The sequence below is a fragment of the Genypterus blacodes genome, unplaced genomic scaffold (genome assembly GCF_046128005.1).
Source record: "Genypterus blacodes isolate CSIRO-AG114 ecotype Tasmania unplaced genomic scaffold, CSIRO-AGI_Gbla_v1 ptg000141l_1, whole genome shotgun sequence".
NCBI lineage: Eukaryota > Metazoa > Chordata > Actinopteri > Ophidiiformes > Ophidiidae > Genypterus > Genypterus blacodes.
In genome coordinates this window covers 842,633-867,994 of record NW_027466943.1, presented here as the reverse complement: position 1 = coordinate 867,994, position 25,362 = coordinate 842,633, and the positions used below count along the sequence as shown (strand labels likewise).

At 39.8% G+C, this 25,362-nt stretch overlaps 1 protein-coding gene across 1 annotated transcript in view; it reads left to right on the top strand.

The window, feature by feature from the left end:
• whrnb (whirlin b) overlaps window positions 1-25,362 on the top strand; it is a 56,016-nt gene that overhangs the window by 7,684 nt on the left and 22,970 nt on the right. Inside the window, 3 exon segments of the mRNA XM_076165124.1 lie at window positions 12,617-12,793; window positions 14,784-14,792; window positions 16,539-16,664. Of these exon segments, the coding sequence (XP_076021239.1) occupies window positions 12,617-12,793; window positions 14,784-14,792; window positions 16,539-16,664 (312 nt within the window).

The following is a 25,362-nucleotide window of genomic DNA, read 5'->3' as shown; positions in this document are numbered from 1 at the left end:
TCTCTCTCTCTCTCTCTCTCTCTCTCTCTCTCTCTCTCTCACTCTCTCTGTCTGTCTGTCTCTGTGTGTGTGTGTTTGTGTGTGTGTTGGCATATTGGGTTAAATTGACTGTCGCCTCAAATCTCCCATGCCAGCTGTTTTCCTTTACTCATTCATCTATCACAGCTACTACATCTACATAGAGTTTGTGCAAGCCATCTATTGATCTTTCTCTGTTACACACACAAACACACGTGCACAGCAGTGGAAAACAAGCCAATATAGCTTTGTGTTGGGTGAGCATCATGCATGTACTCTGTGTTGCTGTGGTCCAAAACACACTCACACATAACTGCAGCAGAATAATCTTTCTATACATTATCCATGTGTATGTTTACTTCTGCATGGGAAAGACACTTTTTTTTTGACCTGACAGTAAACAGTAAACAGAGCTTGTATATTCCCATGTGTTGTTCGACTGCATGTAATTTGCTTCTCTTCACAAACACACATATGCAGGTCTGGCAAGCACACAACTTATTAACTAATGCACCGCGGTGACAATTCACTTTATGAGTCAGGAGTACTTTTATGATAGCCGAGAGAGAGAGGATGAGAAAGAAGAGAAAGAACATTTCTGGAACACAAATATGCAGTTCCCCCCCTACACAAAGAGTTGCATATACATAGAATATAATACTAAAAAGATAACATGTATAAAAAAAAACGTAAATTTTGTGCGTTGTTGATAAGAGTTATAATGGGGTGCTTGATACTATCTTCCCGTCCTACCTGAAACATAAAGGAAATCATGAAGTAAATGGTCAGCAGCTGTAGAGTGGAACTAATTCAACTGAGTTCAATTTAAAATAAGGTATTAAAACCTTGTTTTATGTTTACAACATGTACGTATATACAATATATTTCAGAGGCTATGCAGGTGTGCATTGTTTGCTTAGTGTTAAATAAATGAATGTATGACACGATCTTGTATTACTAGGATATTACAGCATAGTAATTGAAATTTGAAACTTGACAAAGATAAATGTGGTTCTTGTTCCTTGAGCTGTCTCACCATTGTATACCATGTAGTTTCATTTTTTCCTCAGCTGGGACTACTTTCCTTTTTTGGACAGAACACATATGTTGTGGCTAGTAGTGTAGCTGCTTGCTGCCTGTGTTCTCATACTTTCACATTTTCTAATGCAAAGTGTGAGATATTTAGCCTCAGAAGAAAATTCAAAAGTTCCTGCATTTGCTTGGAGACATATGTAGTGTATATTTACAACACTGACCCTGGTCCATGTACTGTTCTGCGTGGGTGTGTTACGGTTTCCCACACCCACAGAAAAAACACGCATTAACGTCTTCTACTGGTGCTCTTGACCGAGGCACTTCAATGTTGATCTGGAATTGGTCCCAGGGCTATGGATGCTCTCTGCTTCTTAAGGATAAGTAAAAAGCAGATACCTCATTTCGTTGGGAAAATTACAACGACAAATAAGACACACGTGAAATACTGTACATGAGTGCAATATTTAGAGAGGCTGGGTAAGTTTCAGGTATGGAGGGGACAAAGATTGGTGATGTCATTGGCAGGGATGAATCGCACTCAAGATGAATTGGCCTATCTAATGCCACATGTTTATGAAGGAATGAACTAGAGTTGACTTCAGAATAAGAGCAGGTTAAAGGCTAAAGAGACTATTCAGTCATGATGAAGGGCCCTCAGGGAGGCGCTGTAAACAAAGTGACGAGCACTGCCATCTGTATTGGCTTCTGGTCACCTTTTCTCTTTCTAAAAAAAGACCCACCCACCCCTTTATCACAGCAACAGCTCAACAATTCTCTTCCTCCATCCCTCCACCCACCCACCCATCCTGCCCTACGCAAGACCCACTGAGAGCTCTTGTGCCACCCACTCGTTGCATATATAGCCCAAATCACACTTGAATGTCACTCATCTCTGCAGTTGTGGTGCTCATGTTTGCCCCTCTGCAGCCTGGAGAAATGTTCAGCTCCGAATAGAAAGCAGCTTCTCCCTGAACCTCTCATTCCCTATCATTGTACAAAGTGAATGGACCCGCATAGATTCTGTTGTTGTCCAGTTTCATGTGAGATTTGTTAGTAAAACTCCATTTGCGTACCCTTGCTTCCTGTAGTGTATCTAGGTCATTCTTTTAACAGCGGCAGTCAAATAACCTGATAGTTTGAGCTAAGGTGATCAGGGCTATAATTGGACTTTGGAGACACTTTAATGAATAAAGTTCATCTTATAATAATGTCTTTTTTATTTTGTGCAATGAGAGGTTATATATTGGAAAAAAGACTTTAATTGGTGTTTTGAGGTTGTTGTTTTGTACATATGGCTTCAGTAAAGATCTGGAGTAAACACTGTGTCTTGCCTATGGCGTGATAATGGGTTGTAATAATGAGGGATTATGAGGCAGCACATACTTTATTACCAGCATTATGTATGCCAGTTTAATTGCTCAAATGTCACAGGAATGTAATTATATGTTTATATGTTTGTATGCTGTTGAGAGCTTCTCTGAGAACAAATGCTTTATATTTTCCTTATTGTTACAATCCATACATTTTTCAAATAAATAAATGTCCATCTCCACACAGTGCACTGCTATAGCACCCCCTAGTTCTCTGTGATGTGATGGAAAAGGTGGGCGGTAGTCATTCCCCAGATACAGAACTGCAAGCAACCAAAGAGACTTAAATGAAATATGCTTGGCCAGGGATAATAGATTAGGATACCGTCTTGCCCAGTATGTTGTGATTCATTGCTATTACCCGAGTATGCAGACTGCTGTGACAGTATGGTTAGAGGAGTGAAGCCAACCCGCCTGCTTGGTTGATAGCTTGGGTTAGCTAGAGTGCACATTTAAGAAATGTATAATCAAAAAACTCCTTTGTCCCATGTAAGCATTTGAATCAGATGATTGATGATGTACTGTACTGTAGTTCACTGGTGGGCAAATCTGCTCCTATGCACCAAGGGACCAACTCCAGCTTAGCATCAGTGCCTCTGTCATATCTTTCTCACAGGAGCAACCAACCTCAGTTAAGAACTGAGACATGTCGCTGTTAAATACACCATAAAGTCACAAATACATACGCGATATACTGTATATATGAGTCATATTACCGTACTAAATGTGTAATGGAGGAGTGTTTGGTGGATTTATGTTTACTTTATTAGTCTGTAATGTGAATTTCAGAGTTAATTGCTCATTTCATAAAAAAAATTGCTAGAATTAGTGTTACCTGTGTTGCATAATACACACAGCATGATGGAATGGAGGCATTCATTTATCTTCCTCTCGCAGATTCCCTCAGCCAGTCTTAATGCTACAACCTCACAAAATTGCCTCTATAACATTCTCCAATATGCCACAATCTCATTTATATTATTGAACAATCTTTGGCAGCTTAGACAGGCGTGTCATGGTTAACAGATATAGAATAATGTGACTCCATCAGTTTTTCTATATTTCATAGACACAAAAGCCAACCGTTAATCTATCTATAATTACTTCCTTGCAGAGACTGATCACCTGTCACAGCAGCTCTCCATCATTCCCCTTCAGACTTTTCCAAACAGAGCAGACTAAGATGTCAAAGTAAATGGAAAACTTTTGATGTCCCATCAAAAAGCTGTTGTGCCAGCGTAATGGTGACATATCTGCCAGAGCAGAAGGAAGAGCACCGTCCATCACTGATGCAGTCAGGGCAGAGGAGCAAACCCACTTTCTAGTGTGGAAGGCACACCAAACTATCCTACTGGAAATATACAGAACACTCTGATCAAATTTTGAGTATAATACAAAAGGCATTAGATATTTATAGCAATTGTGACGAAGTTGGTGAGAGCACTCCATTTGTCCCACACAATTTTCCATATAAGCTTAATTTACCATGCTTATTGTTTGCTATCCCGGGTTTGCTTGTGTTGGTATTAAGTTCAGTTACAACTCACATCCAACATTTCTGGATAAAATAAACACAGACACAGACAGGTATTAAGTTGAGTTATTTATAGGTTCATTTGGTTAAGCATTTCATATAGATCAGTTCATTTGTCATTCACCATGTCCACCATGGAGTGGAAAGAGTAAAGGAAGAAGTGAGGCTTCACTTCCTCTATTCATGCATTCTTGACCTCTTCAGTGAGGTCACAGACCATCTTAAGTGTATGGGGAGGACAAGTTTATGTTGTTTTGTGTTGTGGTTTGAATCTTGATCGTTAGCATCGGTTTACCAAGATATCATTCGAGAATTAATGCATAATGATTGTTGTATTGGATGGGTATGAAATAAATAACTTATGTAACAGTTAAGCTTCTGACAGAGGAGTGTAACAGCCAGCAGTTGGCAAAAAGGGATGGCAAGAGTTGACTACCTTGTGGAAGAAGCTATATTTGAGCCGGTCTGAGCTGTTGGAGGAAAAAGGGTCAGTGTGCAGCTGTGTGCACATCAAGACGTGCCATTAGATTTTTTTACTTTCATTTGAGATTTGTTCAGTTCAGATGTGTTTAGTTATAACTGTCAACTGTATAGTGATTTCTTGTACGACACTTGATAAATATAGCACCGTTACTAAACTTGGAAGAGAATTTCAAGTCTGAATGTCTGAATTTCAATGAAGAATTATATGTGAAGAGGTTATGAAGACTTCCACCACCCTCACCTAACCAAGATTTGTGATTGGCCAAGCCAGACGTCCCAATGTGAACAGAGGTCCGTGATTGGCCAGTTAACTAAAATGACTTGTTTTCATTTGAATGAATTGTTCTCAGTCACCGGTTTTTCAATTATTTGTGTGTTTGCACTTTTTTGCTGGCTTTTGTTGAATATTGAGTGGTGTTGGTGTTGTATGAAGATTTATGAAGCAGTTGACAGATGCTTTCAGGATATTATTTGAAGCATAAATGGTAATTGATGGAAAGCCAGTAAAGACTAATGATATAAAATGAATATATAATAAACTAACATTTAAACCTCAGAGCACAGATAAATTCTGATAGAATCAGTCAATCAGCTTGAAGAAAGTTTGTTTTACCATTCAGGGATTGCGGTCGGGGGAGCCTCCCTCATCTGTCATACCCCAATGAAAATAGCTTTTATGAAAAAAAAGGAAGAAAAAAAGATGATAATAGATAGATAATAATGAAATATATATTGAGGTTTTTCCACTGATCTGTGTTATAGATGTCACTTCAGTATGATTCCAATCATATTCACCAATGTAATGTGTGTAGAGCCCTGATAATATGTCCCTGCCTTCCTTAGTCCAGGTAACTTATTTCATGTATGTTTATAAAGTAGGGCTTGGCAAGTTAATGCGCTATTATCGCGTTAAAGCATTGATTAATTAAAGCCGACAATTATTTTATCGTGCCTTTTTAAAAATGATTATTATTTTAAAGTCCGTTGCTCACTAGCTACAAACTGCAGGCCGATTAGTATTGTGGAAGATGTCGGATCTCAACAAATGACGGTCCGTATGAGCCTCCCTCAACACGCACCATCACAAGAAGAATACATAAGTTGTATGAAAAGGAGAGGACTACAAAAGCAACGGTGTTACAACGTGCATCAACTGTTGCTCTTACTGGAGACTACTAGACATTGCTGGGTAACCATGATACCTCGTAGTTACAGTGCATTATATTGATGAACAGGGAGCTGCATTCACTGCTCTGACTGAAATGAAAAGAGGACATTCTGCTGAAACGTACCCAGAACATTTTCATGTTGCACAGCAGTGGAACGTTTCAAATTAAGTCAACAAACTTATCACAGATAGTGCAGGAAATATGATCGCTGCTGCTAGATGTCTGCTTTTTGAACACGCCACCTGCGTCAGGCATGGTCTCTGTCACAGTTCTGGCACAGTATCTGCAGAAGAGTGCGTTTGACAGTGTCCTGGCCAAATGCTGTAACACACACACACACACACACTATGTGTGTGTGTTTGTGTGTGTGTGTGTGTGTGTGTGTGTGTGTGTGTGATTACATCAATGTTTAAGTTTAGATTTACAATAAATATTTTAACTGCTACTGTGTAGAAGGAATACTGCTGTTAAAAAGCAACTTATTTGTGTAAAGTGTTTGCAACCAAATGTTATTGCACTTTTGTTCATATTGCAGTACTCTTCAAATTTGCTGACATCTTTGTTAAGAAGGATAGGCAAATGGATTTAATTTAAAGTAACAGCAAAGTCAGTATTATAATGAACGTTTAGATATAGGATAAACAAAGAATGTAAGAATGTGAGGAAAGCATTCACAGCTCAAATAGCACCATGTGCTCAACAAGCCTGCATGCACTGAAATACCACTGTCCCTTCTATTCTACTTTCTAAAACACTGTCTCGAAATGGAATTTGTGGAGTTGCAGTGGTTTAAGGCTGGAGGCACTGAGTGTGCCAACAGTCTACTTAGTGTACTGGAACCATCTGCTGGGATGGCAATGTTGCTCCCTGCGGATGGGACATGATGAGGAGTGAGTGCAGGGAATGCAGTAAGAGGTCAGAACTTCTTCAGCTGAGTCAGATAACGCTGGAGGTCAGCATCAAGTGATTCAATCACAAACAAGACTACCCTCGATCTTTCACTTGGAGGTCTTCATGCCCAATATACATACTGTATATGTAAAAACTATATACCTGTATATACTGTATAGTAGGTGATTTGTTACAGGTCAAAAGTGTGATTGAACTGAGCCCGGGTATGCCAGGTATGTAAGCATTTTTACATACCTGCTCTCACAGGTATGTAAAAATGCCAGCAGGAGGACGTGTCCCACGGCCACATTCAGGCGAGAAGCCCTGTCGCAGCAATTTCCACAAAATGGAGCTGTGCCACAGCTGATGGTCGATGCAAGTAAATAAGACTTTGCAGTAATCAAGATGAGAGGACATAAAAGCAAGTATGAATCTCTGTGTGTCACAGAGTCATGACTGACCTAATCCACCAGAATTTTTAATTAGTGAAAATATAATGCAATTAAACTGCTGCCCTCGATTTCTCAGGGGAAAGTTGAATGAGCACATAGCAGCAATGTCCGTTCAGTTTCATATTGTGTCCTGGCACCTGCCTAGTATGTTTGCCAGTATGAGTCTGCTACTTCTGACCACTATTAGTAGAGTTGTCTGCTGTTAAGTAGGCAGCCACACAATGTTCACTTGCCTGCCTCACACAAGTTAAAATAGATGCGTTGCACCAAAATATGCATTTCTTCTTTCATTTGTTAGTGTGAGGACCCCCAAGGAGAAAACCATTCCCCAAGTCTGAACATCATTCAGTTTTTCAAATTCACACAATTCAAACTAGGAAATAAAGGTTTTCTTTGAAATTTATGAAATTCATTATTTTGTTGAGGAAGTGTCACTTCTTTTAACCTAAGATGGATTTTTCAACTTGGATCAAATATGTTTGCATTATGAGACATGACTTCCATCAATACTGCCAAAGTCCTTGCTATGGAAATACATTGAGTGTGCCTTTGAAAACCTTAAGTGAAGAAAGGGACTTTGTTGGTGGAGGCTATGCTGATATATAGGTCGTAATATTAAAATGCTGGCAGGATAAATTATGTCCTGTCAAAGGTTTGCAGAAACATCAGCCTTGGGCTCAGCCAACAATGCAGCAGGCCAATTCATCATGTCTGAGTGGGGGACAGTGCAGGACAGTTTATTGTAGAGTGGTTTTAAAGAACACTACACAGCCTCACACCCAATGAAGACACACAAGATGACAAAGGTCTGACAAAATATTTAAAACATGAGCATACATTTGTTTTTCAGCACCCATTCCTGTACTTTTCCCCTCAGCTAGAACCCTGATATGATAATGGCTGGTTATTTTGTGCATTTGCATTAATCTTTTAATCATTTCTTTAAGCAGAGCTGCTGTCTGGCTTGATTTTGTGTGATTTCTTTGAGAAACTTTCATTTGTAGAGCCTCTTATGACATCCCCCTATTCAAAAGCAGTCCTTAAGGTAGTACCTTCTGATATTCTGACTTCAATTCTTTGGTTGAACTTTTATTATTCAACATGGCATTCACAAGTCCCCACAGGGTTGGGATCTTGCGCAGCATATTTTTCACATTGTTTGCACGATTGTGCATGTTTTACTCCTATTACATCAGACCATTCCTTTTGATTTCTCACACATTTACTGCTCTTGACTACCACGTCAATGAACCTTGTTCCTACAGCAAAAGGTTTCTGTCACCTGTGGTCCGACAACAAGGATGTGATTGTATTCTATTGCATAACGCCAAAATGTACTTCTGTCTCAGTTATGTACAAAATGTTGTCCATGTAGTAGTTGTAGGTTTAAGCTTCATAACCCGACTAACCTAACTATAAAACCTCACCACCTCAGTCTCACTTCCGGGAGGATTCTTCCTTCTTCTGCTGTATTGGCTACAGACTTCTGGACTGCCCACATTGTAGTTGGATCACAGGTGGGACACAAAATAAAAGAGAGCACATATGTCCAATTATCCCTCAGTGACTCAGTTTAACAGGTTATCGAGAGCTTACTGACAAACCAAAATAATGATTGATTCTACTTCTGTTATAGTTTTGTGATAATTGACCCCCAGAAAAATCCAGTTAGGTACAAATGGGCGTGAGCTATCTGGATGGATGGGGCTTGACCCAAAGAATCTAAGGAAAACAGAAAAGATGATTTTGTGACTTACAGTTCAAAGGTTATGGACCAAACTATAAAAGTGCAGAGCGCCACCATCAGGTATCAACATTCAATGGATTCTTCCCTGGATCATGTCCAACCTGCCTACCAAGTTTGATAAAATGAAACTTTGACATAAGCCGCTAATGAACACCCTCGGTTGACAAGATAACTATAGACTACGCCTATACGTCAGTGTGTGAAATGATTCAAACTAATCATGCTGTCCAGTCTATTGTGCATGGTGCAGTAAGCCACAGGCGATCACACTGGAGCTCAATGACCCCTAGACACCATGTTGGGGTGGGCTGTTTCTCTGACTTCTGAACAGCTGCTTTTAGACTTAGACATTTAGAACATAAGGAGCCTATAAATTGTATTTAAAACACAAAACACCTTGAGATGACTATTGCATACAAATGCCTGGAGGGCACTGAGGAGAAGGAGGAGGAGTCACTTCTGGTTTAGTTTAATATAAATCATTCTTTTAGTAATAGGCCTGCAGTCTGTCTTCAAAGTGACCCCTGTCTCTTGTGTCTATTTTGAGACTGGAGATGAGGTAGAGTACTATAATTATACATTTTTTTAATCTCACATTTATACACGACTACTTATACAGGATTGATCTTCAGTTGTTGCACATTTGAAGGGGCACACAACTCAACCATTAAGGCAGCCATAACATGCAGAGGTGTCAAAGTGGCTGGTGTATTGTGTGTCTGTGTGCATGAATTTGTTTTTATATACTGGTTCATGTGTGAGTACCTCCACCCTTCAATTTAGCACACTCAGTCTTTCTGCTGCTTTCGGCTGTGATGAACGAGCTGGGTAGGCTGATTTACGGCTACTGTACCACTGGAATGGCACATTGCAGTCACAGCACTGAGCGCTGAACATCTATCAAGACTGTTGGGATCAGCCATCCATAAACTTCACCATCACCAAATTGTTGGGTTGGAACATCCATTCTAGATACTTGCTTATCTTGTACAGGGCCATGGGTGGCTGAATCCAATCCCAGGTGGCAATACAGAGAACGGTATTTAACAGGAAACACTCAATAATGAGACTGATGAGGTGATGTAATGAAGAAAAGGAACAGGAATAAAGGAAATATGGTGCTAATAATATAATAGTGACCCCTGTGGGAACATTATTTATTCAGACATCACAGAGGTTAAGACGTATTGCCTTGAACAAACCAAATGGGGACCAAGGTAGGGATTAGAAACCTTTCTTTGAATGGTTTGTCCGTTCACACAATCAGTTAGTTAGAGATAACAATTGGCAGGGTGTAAAAGTCTGAATTAGATGAGGGAAACAGATGGGAAGTAATAATGAGAGAATACAAAGTGGCTGCTAAGTGCAAGGGCTCGAGCTTCATGCAGACACGCTGTTTGTCTTTTGCCTCCACTGTGAGATTTTCTTGCAGTCAGTCTGCTATTTTGCACCAGCACCTGGTTGGTTTTTTGTTGACTTGCCCTGCACTGCAGTAAGAGGAGAGAAGCACTAATGGCATGTGACTGACAATCAAGCGGCATATTCTAATAACATTTTCATTGATTGTTGCACTCACAATAATCTCCTACTTCACACAAACCTGTTTAAATATGAGTTTTCAGTCTGTTTAACTTTCAGTATACATTCTTAAACACTCTGTAAGAATACAGTGCATGATCAACGAAAATTGAACCCCAAAACTTCCAAAATCTGGTTAAAACAGGTTAGGTTGGTTTCAAAGTTATCATATCATAGCTTGAAACATCTGCAGATTCAAATATTATTAAAAATCTGATTAGGAATGTCTTAATCTATCAAGATTCAGGTAGAAAAGTGGAAATTTGATGTGGAAAAGATTTGACCTCTGCTTCAGCTTGTACAGATTTGTTTTCTGTAAAAGTCTGCTGTTGTAAAGTTTCTTTACAACAGTGGTTCTCAAACTTGAATCAAGCATCACCTCACAGGCAGACAACCAAATCTATGATAATTCACAGCAATTTCTCATGTGTGATGCTCTAAAATTGAGTGCAAAACAAATACAGACATAATCATTTATTTCAATTGTTTTCATTCTCTTTCCAGAATTAACAGATGCACCACCACCATGTTATTTATACAACCACCACTATGGTGGTAGAATAAATTGTGGCACAAGTACATAGTTCTGAAACATGTGGGAGGGATAGATAATTAAATCAGTCTCTCTCTTATGGGGTTTTGAAGGTGGCATTTACGCCATCAAGGGACAAGACCACAAACTAGTGCCATCAAAGGCTTTGGTGCAGGAAGGAATCTGCTCCATGTACTGTATAATAATAGGCCTGACATTTTTGCCAGCGTGACACTTTTTCCTCTCTCTCACTCTCCATCCTTCTTGTTCTTCCTGGTGTGTTTTCCACGTCTGCATAGGGACAGTCAGCGGTTTCCAAAGCCTAACTCTGCCACTCTTACAGAAAACAGTTCTATGCAGTGACAGCAGATGCATGAGGTGATGGAGCTTCACCAGTTTAAAGAGGCCAAGGGATTAGAAAATCACTCAAGCAGAATGTGATCAAGAAGAACTACGCTTCAGCTTCTGATGACAAAAGCTAAACAGAATATAATCTGTGGGTGCCAAAAAACAGACAGACTGTTAGTCAAGAGTCTCTGTTTAGTTTAATACTTCAGTGATTAGTCAGACCTGCCAGCAGAATGCCTGCCAGGCGGTGTGACTGATGACTGTGCACATATGGTTTGTGTTACAGACTAGATGGCATGAAGATTTTGCTGTATTTCACACATGATTACTTGTGTCTGAATTAAGTTGCCACCATGGCTGAAACAGAATTGAAACTGTACAGAATTGCCTTAAATTGCTCTATGGCTTGCTTAATGGCATCTATTTAATCTCAAAATCGATTTTATGGTCTAGCAAAGTCTTCAAAATGCAAAAATAAAGATGTTCATATTTGGAAAACCGTTTTTGCGACAGTACGTGAAGGCCGCCATGTCAACTTGGACTCTCTGTTTGTAGACATAGTAGACTCTCTGTTCATCAAAGCCTAGCCAAGTGTCGCCAGAGGACGAGGGAGAAAAGAGCCAGCGTTCTGGTCAGATTGAGACAACTGGCCAAACAGCCCCCTGTGTCCACCATTCGTCTGGCAAATGTACAGTCACTGGACAACAAGCCATATGAGAGTGTGCATTTTTGCCATCGAGCCAACAGGGTACTCTGTGCACCGCGTCGACAAAACAAAAGCTTTCCATGGAAAAGCTGGAGGAGGGGGGTTATGCCTCATGATCAGTAGTATAAAGACAGTGGTAGATCAATTCAACAAGAACACTGTAACAAGTCTGTAGCGGTGACCACAGGCTACCACAGACTTCAAATGGAGAACCAGTTGTGCAGATCGCCTCAACCCCATACCCTGGTGAGCTGAACACACTGTATGCTCGTCTCGAAGTGTGCTCCCTGACATCTTTGGTCTGCACCCAAGGTGACATGCCTGAACGACTGGAGACCTGAAACACTCACCTCAATAATCCGTAAATGTTCTCTGATTAAGTACTTCATTTGTTCCTTGAACCCAATTTGACCAAGACAATTGTGGTGATCAGCACCCTATTTGATGCGACATTCCAGAGAGGTTCATCTTTTGCTTTTGTGCCCTTGACCAAGGCACTAGCTTAGAATTGTAGTCAGTCCCTGGGGGCCGCACAGTGGCTGATCACTGCTCATGCATTATGCATGATGGGTTAAATGCAAAGGCTATATTTCACATAAGTTGTGCAAGCTGGGAAATGTCCCATTAAATGCATGTTTTTTTCCTTCCTCAAGGATTGTTTCTTTACACTGACCTTATACTATGCAAACACATTTTTATTATTTATGTAAAATCAGCCAAGAAGCACAAACTAATGTCCCTGTTGTTGTGCAGGTACTGAAGGGATGCAAGAGGCTGGCCATGGCCGTGTGCTCTATGGGTCGTATACCCGGAGGCTACATCACCAACCATGTATACAGCTGGGTGGACCCTCAGGGCCGGAGCGTCTCCCCACCACCTGATAATCACGAGATCAACCAGGGGCAAGGAAACCCCATGGAGGATAGGACGGTAAGAATGATGTGTGAGTGATTGGAGTGATAGTATGTGTACACTGAAAGGCATATGTAAAACTTAAAGCTGTATCCATGCCCCCCCCCCATACATATATGCAGACAATGTTTACTGAATTGCATCTCCCCATCATGGAGAAGGTTGATAGCAAATTTATCTCAGAATACACAAATGTCATCTGACCTACAATGGCAACTACCCAAACGAAATACGTTTTGCATTTGTCATGTGTAGGAAAATAATTTAAAATCATCAAATTCAAAGCAGCATGTATGTTTACTTTCGCAAACAACCAACAACGATGCTCGCACTCAAAACACTCAGTTTGAAACACTGCATTTCCGATGTTACCTTGATGTCAATACACCATGACAATCTTACAAGGACTGCTGTACCGCCTCTGCAAGATTTAGTGCTCTCCTCAGCTTTGTGGTGACTTCTGTAGGTCGTGTAGCCTGCCGGTGTAATGCAGGGAACATAATAATACAGAACATCTTTAATCTACCAGTGTAGAAAGTGTGTAGAAATACAGCTGAAGAGTTTGTCCATTTTATTAGCCAATAATTGTATGTTAGACAAGTGCATGGCTATGAGTGCTAGTGTTACCTCAGTTAACCTCAGCTGACCTGGTGCTTTCTGCCAGTGTTCTGGGTTGCGGCCTTGCTATGGGGAGAAAAGCTCAGACTCCCTGAAAGGATCATGCCTACTATGATTAAATTCAGCTCTGGTACACACTACTCCTGATGCATTTCATATTAATTGGCAACACAAAACACACATACAAAACAAAAACACTTTAGTTAGAAGAACTGATATTGCAGGCACCGACAACTGAATAGCCAAACTACTAAATGGCCATGTTCTTCTTTATTTTTTAATTGAAAGCACACCATTTTGTTGACATTCCAAATGTCATACATTTGTCCGTTTTGCTTGCTTATCTTAATATAAAGATAACAGACATTTTCTGGCCAGAGCAGAATTAAAACTCCAACCACGCAAATCCAAAATAACAATTAAGATAGCATGGGCAAATTTTACACTGAGAGAGTCCCTTTGTCAGTTGTTAGCAGCAGCAGCTCAGCCTTCCTCTGCATGGGGAAGATGCAAAGAAAAGCACAGGCTTTCCTCAGAATCTTTAGAAATGTTGAGAGACTGACTTCTACAAACTGTCTTTGATTCCAGTTCTACAAGGTTTCCAAACTGAGTCTTGTTTGAAAATGTTTCATACCATGCGACAATGCCAAACAGATCAAATTTATTTAATTAAAATGTGTCGAACAGAGATAAGAGTGTATTGCAGATTTTTCCTCCAGCTCATGAGTCAGTCAGTCCACGACTGGAATATTGCTTTTTTGAGACAGGGACCATGACCTTTGGATTTGTAACATTTGTGGAAAACACTCATCAAAAAGTCATCCACCACAGATCTGCCAGCAAGTAGCACTAACATTTGCTTTTCAATAGGATTTTTTACCTGATATTTAACTTGGTGTGGATTGGTCAGACGTTTAAAGACGTTAAATCCTGAAAAAGATATTTTGTGACAGGAAGTACCACACAGTTATTCAATAACTTGTGAATACGTGCCAGTTCATTATCGTGACATTCTACTCATAGTGCTACCTTTTAAAGTTGTATTATGTTTTATTTATCCCCTAAGGTTTATGTATCCTTTTTGCCTGCCTCAACTTTCCCAAGAAAACAAATCCTCAATTACTAAGCAACGAAATAATATTAGATAATTTGTAAATATTGTATCTTTTCATTGTGTAAAATGACTGAAATCCTTTGATATGCTTTGCTATCATTTTGAGCACAAACCCCTCCACTTCTGATGGCAAGGCAAGGCAATTTTATTTATAAAGCACATTTCAGCACCAAGGCAATTCAAAGTGCTTTACAATAAAATATTAAAGCATCAGGAAAAGAAAAGGTCACTTCAATACAATTAAAAAAAGAAAACACTAAAGAAAATTAAAACAAGCTTAAACAGGTATAAATTACATTTGAGTTAAATTAAGTTACAGTGCAGTGAAAGATGATTTGGTTTAATTAAAGGCAGGCAAACACAAGAGTCTTCAGCCTTGATTTTTTTTTAAGTGAGAGTTGCAGCTAACCTGCAGTTTTTTGGGAGTTTGTTCCAGATATGTGGAGCATAAAAACTGAACGCAGCTTCTCCATGCATAATTTTGACTCTGACAGAAAGCAGACCTGAACCTGACGATCTGAGAGGTCTGGATGGTTCAAGATCAGACATGTATTTTGGCCCTAAACCATTCAGTGATTTATAAACCAGCACTGAAAATCTTAAGTCACCACATGGACGATCAAAGTCTCAGATATGGTGTCTGAGATGGGCATCCTCACACAGCATAGAAACAACTAGAAAAAGATGATGATGTTGACACTGAAAAAAAGTGTCTCAAAAAAAAAATAAGACTTCCAAGTAGCTCATTGGCTGACAAAATAATTATGTCTCAAAGAGTTGTAATTTCTTCTTAATTTCTTACATTATAATTTTTCACATTTTACAGTATTAATTTTTATTTGTGGAACTTTTTTTCTGTACTATTTCTGACAATTCACTATTAAGCAAGCATCTGCTTCTGATGACTATATTGCAAACATTTTAGTTTAATTAGCGCTGTCTTAAAGTACAGTGAATCACAGTTACTTTATTGAACTGGATCAAAAAATTGGGAGCTCTATATCTCTAGCTGTGGGGTTATTAGGCATTAAAGATAGTTAACCATAGGCATTGACAATGATGTAATGATGGGACCAAGAATTGGTCAAGCATTGCTCACGTAGCCCTCAGAACTGAATATGAACTTGGTTGTGTAAGAAAAAAAGAACAGGAAATTGATCTTGATTTTCTCCGGATTTCACAACAATAACATAATCTTTGAGAGGATTTGAGAGGAAGTCTATTGTTATTATTACCATTATTACTTTTTGGTGAGGAGTAGGGAAGGGATTGGAAATCAAGTTTTTTTCTTCTTCTTTTTCTCCCTACAATGACTTTCTTCATGTCTAAACTGCTGCATTAGAGGAAGCTCTAAGCAGCCACAGATTGTCCCTCTGCACTCAGCTCTGCACTTTTCTGCATATTTTAATGGGGATCAGTTGATGAGTGATCAACCCAAAAGCTTTTCAGAAGCAGTTTTTACATGTAGGTCAAGCAGCAGGTGAAATCACTATTCTCAACACTGCTCACATGTTATATTTAGGTGAGCATGGATGTAATTGGATGATTACTGCAATAATAATTTTATACAGTGATGATGCAATAATGTACATATATATATATGTATACAATACACACACACACACACACACACACACACACACACACACACACACACACACACATATATACAGTATATACAGTGTATATACATACATTGATGTAATATATACACATGTTTATATATTACATCAATCATCACATAATGTATGACATCACTGTATTAAAAAAAAAAATATATACATACATAATCTCGCTCTCTCTCTCTCCATCTCTCTTCATGCAGGATCAGAGGGGTAACTTCCTTTTCTTGAAAAAAAAAATGTTATTGGTGATTAAATAATTGTGTTCTGTACCGCAGTGGTAATAGTGACGCCAAATTGTCATGGTTCTGGTAGATGGGTCCATGTGTGTAACACAATATGCATTTACGCTATATGCAGAACTAAACCCATAACGAGGTCATCTCCTTTTTGCTGTCGTTGCATTCAGGTGAACCTAAACATGGATAATGGTCGCTCTCTTGGCCTGATGATCAGGGGTGGTGCTGAGTATGGACTGGGTATCTTCATTACTGGTGTGGACCCTGGATCTGCAGCGGATGCTGGTGCACTAAAGGTAACCCAACTTAACCTGTCAACTTAACCTACTAATGATCAGCAACTGCCCAGCTTAATACAATTCAGTTAAAAAAATATCAATTATTCCTAGAGCCTACAGTATATATCAATGGGCTAATTCTCTGCCACTAACCCTGATCTAAGATCTAATGAGTCATACAGTATTAAAGGTCATCTCATCGACAACTTTATTTATTTGGTTAGCCTAATATGTCTCAAAGGGCTTTAAAGGCACACAACATTGGAAAAACTCCTGACCCTGCCCAGGGCTCTCGAGGAACACAAGGAAAAACTCCTGAGAAAACCTCAATGGATAAGGAAAAAAGGAAGAAACCTCGGGAGAGCCATGAGAGATTCCCCCTCCTCGAATGCCTGGTGTACAATGGGAACTTCCTGTGGGATTACACAAAAGTACGATAAAGCATGCAAGCAGTAAACACAAACAGCCATGCATTAGGAAAGAACATGCAAGACAGAGAGGAGGGTGAGAGCGATAGAGAGAGAGAATGATATGAGCACAATACAGTGCAATCCTATTAGTAAGAGTCTCTCTCCTGGAGCAGTAGTTCATGCAGGTAGTTGAGGGAGCAGTCCGGGTAAGCAAATGATTTTGCAGGGTGGTGGTTAAAAAAATGGCAGGGTGGGAAGGAAGTGATGGGGAGTGGTCTGCCCGACCTCCCTCTGGGTGAGACCATTGAGACAGCTCAGGAGCCACAGAGATGGAGAATAGCTGACCTGGTGACCCCACATTCAAGGGTGTGTGGGGCCTATAGGCCAAAGAAGTGGTCAGTCGAGTCACAGGATATGATATTGAGGGGCTAAAGAAGGATCGAGAGAGAGAGCCTGGGTTGGCAAATAGAGGACTGTGCTTCCTGTTCATTGGTGAGTTAGCAATTATCGAAGTATACCGAGAATAGGTGCGTCTTTCGACAGGATTTATCATTTTCAAGGGAGTCTTTAACGAGTGCAGGACGTGTGTTCCAGAGAAAAGACTTTCCCAAATTCTCTATTTGCAAAAGTCTGCTCTGCCTGCTGAGATCTCAAGGTTTGCCAGAAGGACATATTAAAGACAGTCCATGTAGTATCTTATAGGTAAGATGTAAGACCTTAAAATCAGCCCTGGAACTGACAGGAAGCCAGTGTAGTGACCGTATAACTGGTGTGATGTGCTAAAATATATGAGTTTCAGTCAGGAGCCTTGCTGCTGCGTTTTGAACAAGCTGAAGTTTTTTCAGAGCATTGGAGCTCAAGTCAGAGAAGAGGACATCACAGTAGTCCAGTCTGGAAGTAACAAATGCATGAATTGGAGTTTCAGCATCTGCCTTCATCTTAGTGTATTTTCATTTCATTTCAGTGTGTCAAATGTAAGATTAGATTGTACATACAATAAACCAGGTTTCCCCAAGAAACATTTTCCATGCCATACTAATAGGCGCTAGCTTACTGTATGTGGAACTTGTAGTTTAAATCAACAGTTGTAATCTATGTCTCTGTAATGTCCTAGGAGGATCAATTAGCATATTTGACAGCATTAGATGCTCTTATTTTTTGGTACTAAGAAATCTATTTAGAAAAAGCTCATTGCTGTTTACCGTGTGTAACCACGCCAACCGAGGACCGCTACATCTGACTTCTTCATTTGTGGGTTCATCTGAGGCCAGACACAAGGATAGCTGATGAAACTGTCAGAAATCAGTTCAGTGAAGCTCATTTGCGTGCTCACATTCCTCATCGGGGTCTGGATTTGTCTGCAGTTTGGCGTCACAATTAAGCTCACCGTTGATGACTCCCGGCATGATGCAGAATGGTCTTCACAGATGAATCGCGATTTCAGCTCTACACGGTGGATGACTGACAACATGTACAGTGTTGGTGGGGTTATGGTATGGGCAAGCATATTCCTATTGACAGTGAACTCAAGTGCATTTTATCCATGGCAATTTGAATGCACAGAGATATTGTGATGAGAATGAGGACCATTGCTGTGCCATTCAGGTGTACACAATTCCTTGAAGTTTCCATGGCCTGCATACTCACCACACATGTCACCCATTCAGCATGTTTGGGATGCTCTGGACCAACTTGGTACAGCTATTGAAAAGGAGTGGGAGAATATTCCACAGGCAACAATCAACCATTTGATCAATTTTGTGTTGGAAGGAGATGTGTTCATTGCACGATGCAAATGGTGGTCACACAAGATACTGATCGATGCTTTTTAGGGAACCTGTGTCTAATAAATGCATAAAGCTGTATCCCCAATTACATCAAATCAATAGATAAAAGCTAAATGGATCTATATTTATATCATTCATTTCAATTCATTTTATGAAAATATACTCGCCAAGATTTGAAACCTAACACAAGAAGTCTATGACAATGAACATCGTTTCTGCTTTCATGCTGCTTTGATTTTCATAGTATCAAACAAAAACCAGTGGCTGACCATTGCTGAAATCTACTCACTAATATCTGCCACCTGCCTTACAACCCAATTCATGTGCCTGACTTCACCCAAAAAATATATATTATCCATGCAGGACCTCTGCTGTGCAGTTTCAGGTTAGATTTCTGCCTCAACAAGCAGGCCACTCTCACTCTGTCCTATATTCAACCTGCCTGAGGCGAGAAGAACAGAAGCCAGCGGTTCCTACCTGTAAACAATATGTGGCTTTGGTGATAATGTCAGTGTTCTACTTGGGACTAAAAATAGGCTGCCCGATGTGTGGATTGATTCCCTAGTCATTCAAACTAATTGGAACACGTTGAGAAACAAAAAAGTCATGTATTTGGGTAGTAAAAGATCAAAACAGATGAGCCTGGATGGCATTAAAATGCTCTCATTGATGCAGCAATTGCATGACAGATTTCTCTGTTTCTTTAACTTATATTTAGCGTGGATAATTGAATGGTCACACTGCAGTGATGGAGCTCATGAAGGGAGAGGTGAAAGCAGAGGAGGGAAATTACTTTGCAGAGTTTGAGAGAAAGAGGTGCCCATGCAGAGTACTGGATCTTTATCTCTTCAAGTGTCACCAGTGTGCCTCCATTCAGTAACAGGGGTCTCTTACCTTACCTACTGTTCATTGTGTGTGGGTGAGAGGTGTTGTCCATCTTTAGGTCTGGAGACTGCAGCAGACTGAGTAATTCCTGCAGGTAAATTGAATGCAGAAGGCAGAGAATGAGACTGTATTTCCTTTCCTTGAACATCTCTCTTTGTGGTTAATGGCATCCACCCTCACTGTGTACTACTGATGTGACATTGGTCAAAATGGAAGGAAAATGGGCATATGTTATATTTCTTTTTACCATTAAACATGGGGTCATTTCACAGACAGTGCATTTATTTGAACCTATGATTTCCTTCTCATGGACAGTCATGCATTTGACTCACTTTGAAAGATTGATTTCTATTTATTCTATTTTATTGATGAAAATGTGGTCATAAATTAGTAATGTTTCAATGTGTTTTACAAAAGATTGATGGGGTACATTATGTCTGGTTGATCTTTTTTGCTTGTCGTCAAACAGTCATAATCATTTACTGTTGAAATTTGTGATCCAAAATTGAACTTGGGTGACCCCTGACCTTTAGTCTAGACAATGATTTTTGACAGACAGGCCGGGCCAGTGTGAACTTACATAAATTACCTGTAGAAGCTATTACATACATTCCCCAAATGCTCACCAAATGCACTTTTTGTCCTTTTTTCCTCTTTTATTTTTATATAATTTCTGTATTGCCAACATGCAAACGTGTTCAACATGCTGTCATTATTAGAGGGAATATGGAGACATTGTTAATGTCAACAGAATGGCAAGTTTATTCCCTATTTATACACCTATGACCGGGTTGGGAACGCACACAAAACAACAACAAGAGACTCATGGACTTTCCCTCTCACAACTGCACCCCTCCCTGTCTTTCCATGGCCAACAATTAGGGGTGCAACCTCCCGCCATGTGTGTGTATGTGTGCTTCCGGGATGCTACGGCACAATTTGTATTGATTAATGGCAAGAGGGCTCTCACATTTTTGTACATTTTATGCACAAATTGATCTTTCCCTTGTAGCTTCACGTTCAGCTCATTCATTCAATAGCAAAATCACAAAGCCAATTTTTGTTACTCAGCTCAGGACAATCAACAGCTTTCCCAATTGACTCCAAAAATGAGCTAATCTCCCCTTTGAGCTCCCACACCCATAGACTTAAGTTAACCAGCGGACATTTGAGTGGTAAAGCAGGTCCTGGTGATCAGCATCAGTTTACTCAAGGAATTTAAGAATCTGACGATGCTGAAGTCCCCTTGAACGCATGCAGTTGACAAACTTTATGACTGACTACACTACATGATCAAGCTGTAATACCGATTTGCACAGGGCTTCCTCATGGATTATCCAGTGATTCCCAAAGTGAGGGGCGCGACAAGGCAAATGAATGATGCAATACTTCTTCATATTGCAGCAGAAGAATGAGATAACATTATTGCTTCATGTGTTTGTATCCTCTGTTATCAGGTTTGACTGTCTGTTTTTACTGAGACTTGTCGGCCTGGTTGTTGTTTTTGATCTGCACCACTTCACACACTAGTTTAGAGTTATGTTGACATTTTTCCTGGTTGGCTCCCAGACCGTGGTCGAGGAGCAAAGGGGAGATGTTTACTCCGGGGCTGAAGTTGATGCCTGTAACTCTGCAGCCGCAGCTTTATATTCACCAGTTTCTGGCACACTGTACATTCATATCTTCATACATAGCCCGTAACTGTAACATTGCTCCCACCAACGATCTACGTATCACCGGACTCTCTCGCTCGCTCGTCCACACACACACACACACACACACACACACACACACACACACACACACACACACACACACACACACACTTGCTTAAGCAAGCCAGTATATTTTCCTGTCAAATTCAAAATCTGTCCATATTTGTACCAATATTTGCCTACCCCTGGTCTAGACCATATGAGGCAAAATGTCAAGTTTGTGCTGATGTATAATTGGCATAATCCGAATGTAATTTAATTAGCACATCCCAAAGGTATACATCTGTTTAATTTCGACCTTTGTTTAGAGCATCCTTAGTTTTGGCCTAGCTATTTCTAAGAATCTCAGTTGCTCCAACTGTCATGGGGTTTCAAATTTTAAGTCTAAGTCTTTCTTAAATGTAGATTGAGACATACAAAATACTGTACACTATGGCAAAGTACTTTTGCTACGTTTTAATCGTTTATCCAACCTCAGTAAGACACGTTTTTTTGCAACAGGATCAAATAAAGCATCTTTGCCGGGTTTTGCCCTGCATGTTTGATAACTGGGGATGTTTTATTATTATAAAGTGGAAAGCAGCAGTAGCCTTTCTTTACAGTATTTAGTGCTGTGAAACTAGTAGATCCATCACTAGAGCGCTATTTGAACAGGCAAGCTGAAAGCCATATTTCTCATTTATACTTATGCAACAAAATGACTGAATGTTCATTTTGCATATTCATTAAGTTAAGGGAAAGAAAGGCACAGTCATATCGATTGGAAAGTGAAATGAATCTGCTCTAAATCCATTCAATTAGAGTCAGGTTAATGTTTCCTAACCTTGCAGAGGTAGCCTTGACACTGCAGTAGATGCAGACAATTTAATGAAAAGCAAATTGAATTCAGTATTAATAATACCAGCGAATGCTTTTTCAAAACACAATTTTGATGAGAAACCCCTTTGTTCCCTGTGTGTCTTTTATAAGCCCCCTTTTGACTTCTCATTCCACAGAATGAAATCTCTGCAGTTCTGCCTCTCGGGACAGATCCCCTTTACTCATGACCCAAGTCTTTCAGATTGTGTGTATGTGTGTATCCATCTGTACAGGCTACACACAGTTTGATCTTTTATATTCCTCACCATTGTGAAATGATAATTGGCTGCCAAAGTTGAGTCAATGTTAATTAGTCTACTGTAACTAAACTGTGTGGACATGTTCAAAATGCACTCACTACTTATGCAACAAATGAAATATTGACCTGTTAGCGGCGCTATAACAACAGTTACATTGTGACAGTAATTTAGGAACCTGACATAGTAGAATCAAAAGTTCATCAATCAAAATTAATCACTGTAACAAATCCAGGGACTTCATGGTGTTTATTTTATTCAATGACAGCAGGCAGAGAGATATTTCTGAAATTCAGCTCAAGGCCTGGGCTGGCCTTGGACCACTGACAGCTCATGTTGGATAGTCCCTGGTATTTACCCAAGTCATTAACAGCAACTCTTGTGATCACCTGGAGACCACTGCAGACCAGCCAACTGTTCCTGCTGCTGAAAATAGCAGTTTGCCCTTTATGTGAAAAGGACAAATACATTACACACCCAGCATAATGGGTCTGTTTATTCATCACCGATCAATGAGCCCAACTTCTGAATCATACACTACAGGTGATGATAAGAAGGCTTACTCCCTGAAAATACTTTTGATTTGTAACAAAGTATTTTTACTTTGTAACTTTACACTACACCATACTGTTCCAATCACTTAACATAATTTTGCAATCAATGTTGTGCCTGTTTCGCCCGGCACAGGGGGAACCAGGACGCTATCTAAAACGAGACTCCCCTCTCTTCATGCTCTTGGAAAATTAAATAAAGAATTTTTAACTCAGCCCTTTAGACATTTGTTTTTTGTATTTTTTACATAAAAATGGAGTTTTGGACTTCAGGTTGGGAAAATACCAAAACAAGACTAAATGATGCCAATTCTTAAATGCAACACATGAGAAAACTAAAATAAAGAAAACAAGGATTCCCACTCTACATCTCAAAAGGCTGTCACATTTAACATTTAAGCAGTATAATGCAGATGATCCATCACACAGCTGGTCAACATGAAGAATCGGAAGAGTGGAGTCTCCTAGTATATCCTAGCTTGCTTGCCATGCTTAAAGTCCCCTGCTGCATACCGTGTGATAGCTGAGTTGTCTTTGAACGTGGATACTACATTTTGTAGGTGTCCTGTATAAATTGGGAATAATCATGGTCAGCACAAATCAGGTGCTCTCTTCCCCTATGGCTCAGTGAGTTAGGGAGATTCTACAGAAATTGAGGTGAGGAGAAGTCAATAACTAATTTCCCCCCTGAATGTTGCTTGTTTAACATTAGACTAAAACTTAACTATGTAAGTGCAAAACATATATTCATGTCCTCAAACTGTAAACAGTTATTAGTACTTGTAAATATTGTAGGAGTGTATCATTGAGATATATATCTATTTCACAAACAAGCATGTATGTGGGTTTATATCACGAACTCCCATCTGGGACAGGCTTGTGATGCGCCTCATGAGAGAGTTGGCTAACCGAGCCCATTTATTTGGCAGCTGGGACCGTTAGCGACCGCATGCCCTTGCTGACGTCAATCCTGGCGGGAATCGAACCGGGTAGCTTTTGCCTAACAGGCAAGCACCTGCTAGACAAGTAAACAAGTATAAAATATGGAAATGTAAATTAATCTATTATAACCCAAACACACAAGCTGCATCTCAAAAACACACAAACACACAACAAACACACCAACTTCCAAACAGCCATTAAAAGCTTTATAAAAATGTTTGAATAACTTATTTCACCACAACAAACTACTTCGCAAGCTCCCCAGGCACACTAAGTAGTGTTTAGCCTAGCACCATACACATGCTGCTAGAGACACCAGACAAACAACAGCAAACAAAACTGCCCTTTAAACTTTGAAATGGAGTTATAACATTCTCTCAGCCATAACACTGCTAAAATGGAATTATTGTGCATCATTTTGTAGCCACCAGTCATCTCTCATTGGCATAACTCTCTCCCGCCTACGAGGCATGACATCATGCCTCCTGTCTGAGATTTTAAGGGCCAGCGGTCAAGGCTTCTTCTACTGTCACTAAAAGTCACTACTGTAGAGATCCAGTAAGTGTTTTATCTTGAAAAGTAATTTACAAATTAAGGTTTTGTGTAATGATTTGGTAAAAAATTTAATAATGTATCACTTTTTAGCCTCCCTGGAGAGGATTGACGACTAGAAAACTTCTAGAAAACATGGTTTTATTATGCTTCCCAGTAAGACACATGGCTGAAATGTGCCACCAATTTCAACAGGAGGAGGATTTCTGCATTGTTTTAAGGAGTGATATGACTTCTTGGGAAGGTTCTAGATATAAAATAATTTCATGTTTGTTTACTGACGCAATACTTGTATTTTCAAGTTTTCGTGTTTCTGTGATGTGTTTCTGGAGAGTTTTAAGCATACAACAAGCAAAACATATACAGGCATGCTTTCTCAACACTGCTCACTAGGCTGGGGATCCCAACATACTACAGATCCCTGCAAATCATTGTGATAGTTTGTTCATTTTACTATTCATAGAGCCTTAGAAGAAATCGTGTTGAAAGGGGAATTGTGTCCTTAGTTTGTTACTACCAAACAAAAGCACATGCGGTCATCAATACCAAGAGGGCTGATCAGAAACACGCCCAGCAAATTCCGCAACAAACAGTACAGCATTTGGGCAGTATATGGGTGCATGTTTGTGTCTGGCACCCTGCGTCAACTCAGACTATTTTATGTTGTCAGGTCATCCTTGCATTTGACACTCCTTGTTTGTGGCTGAAGGTCTTGCTACATAAGAAAATTATACATTTGCATGCAGTGCATGCATCACA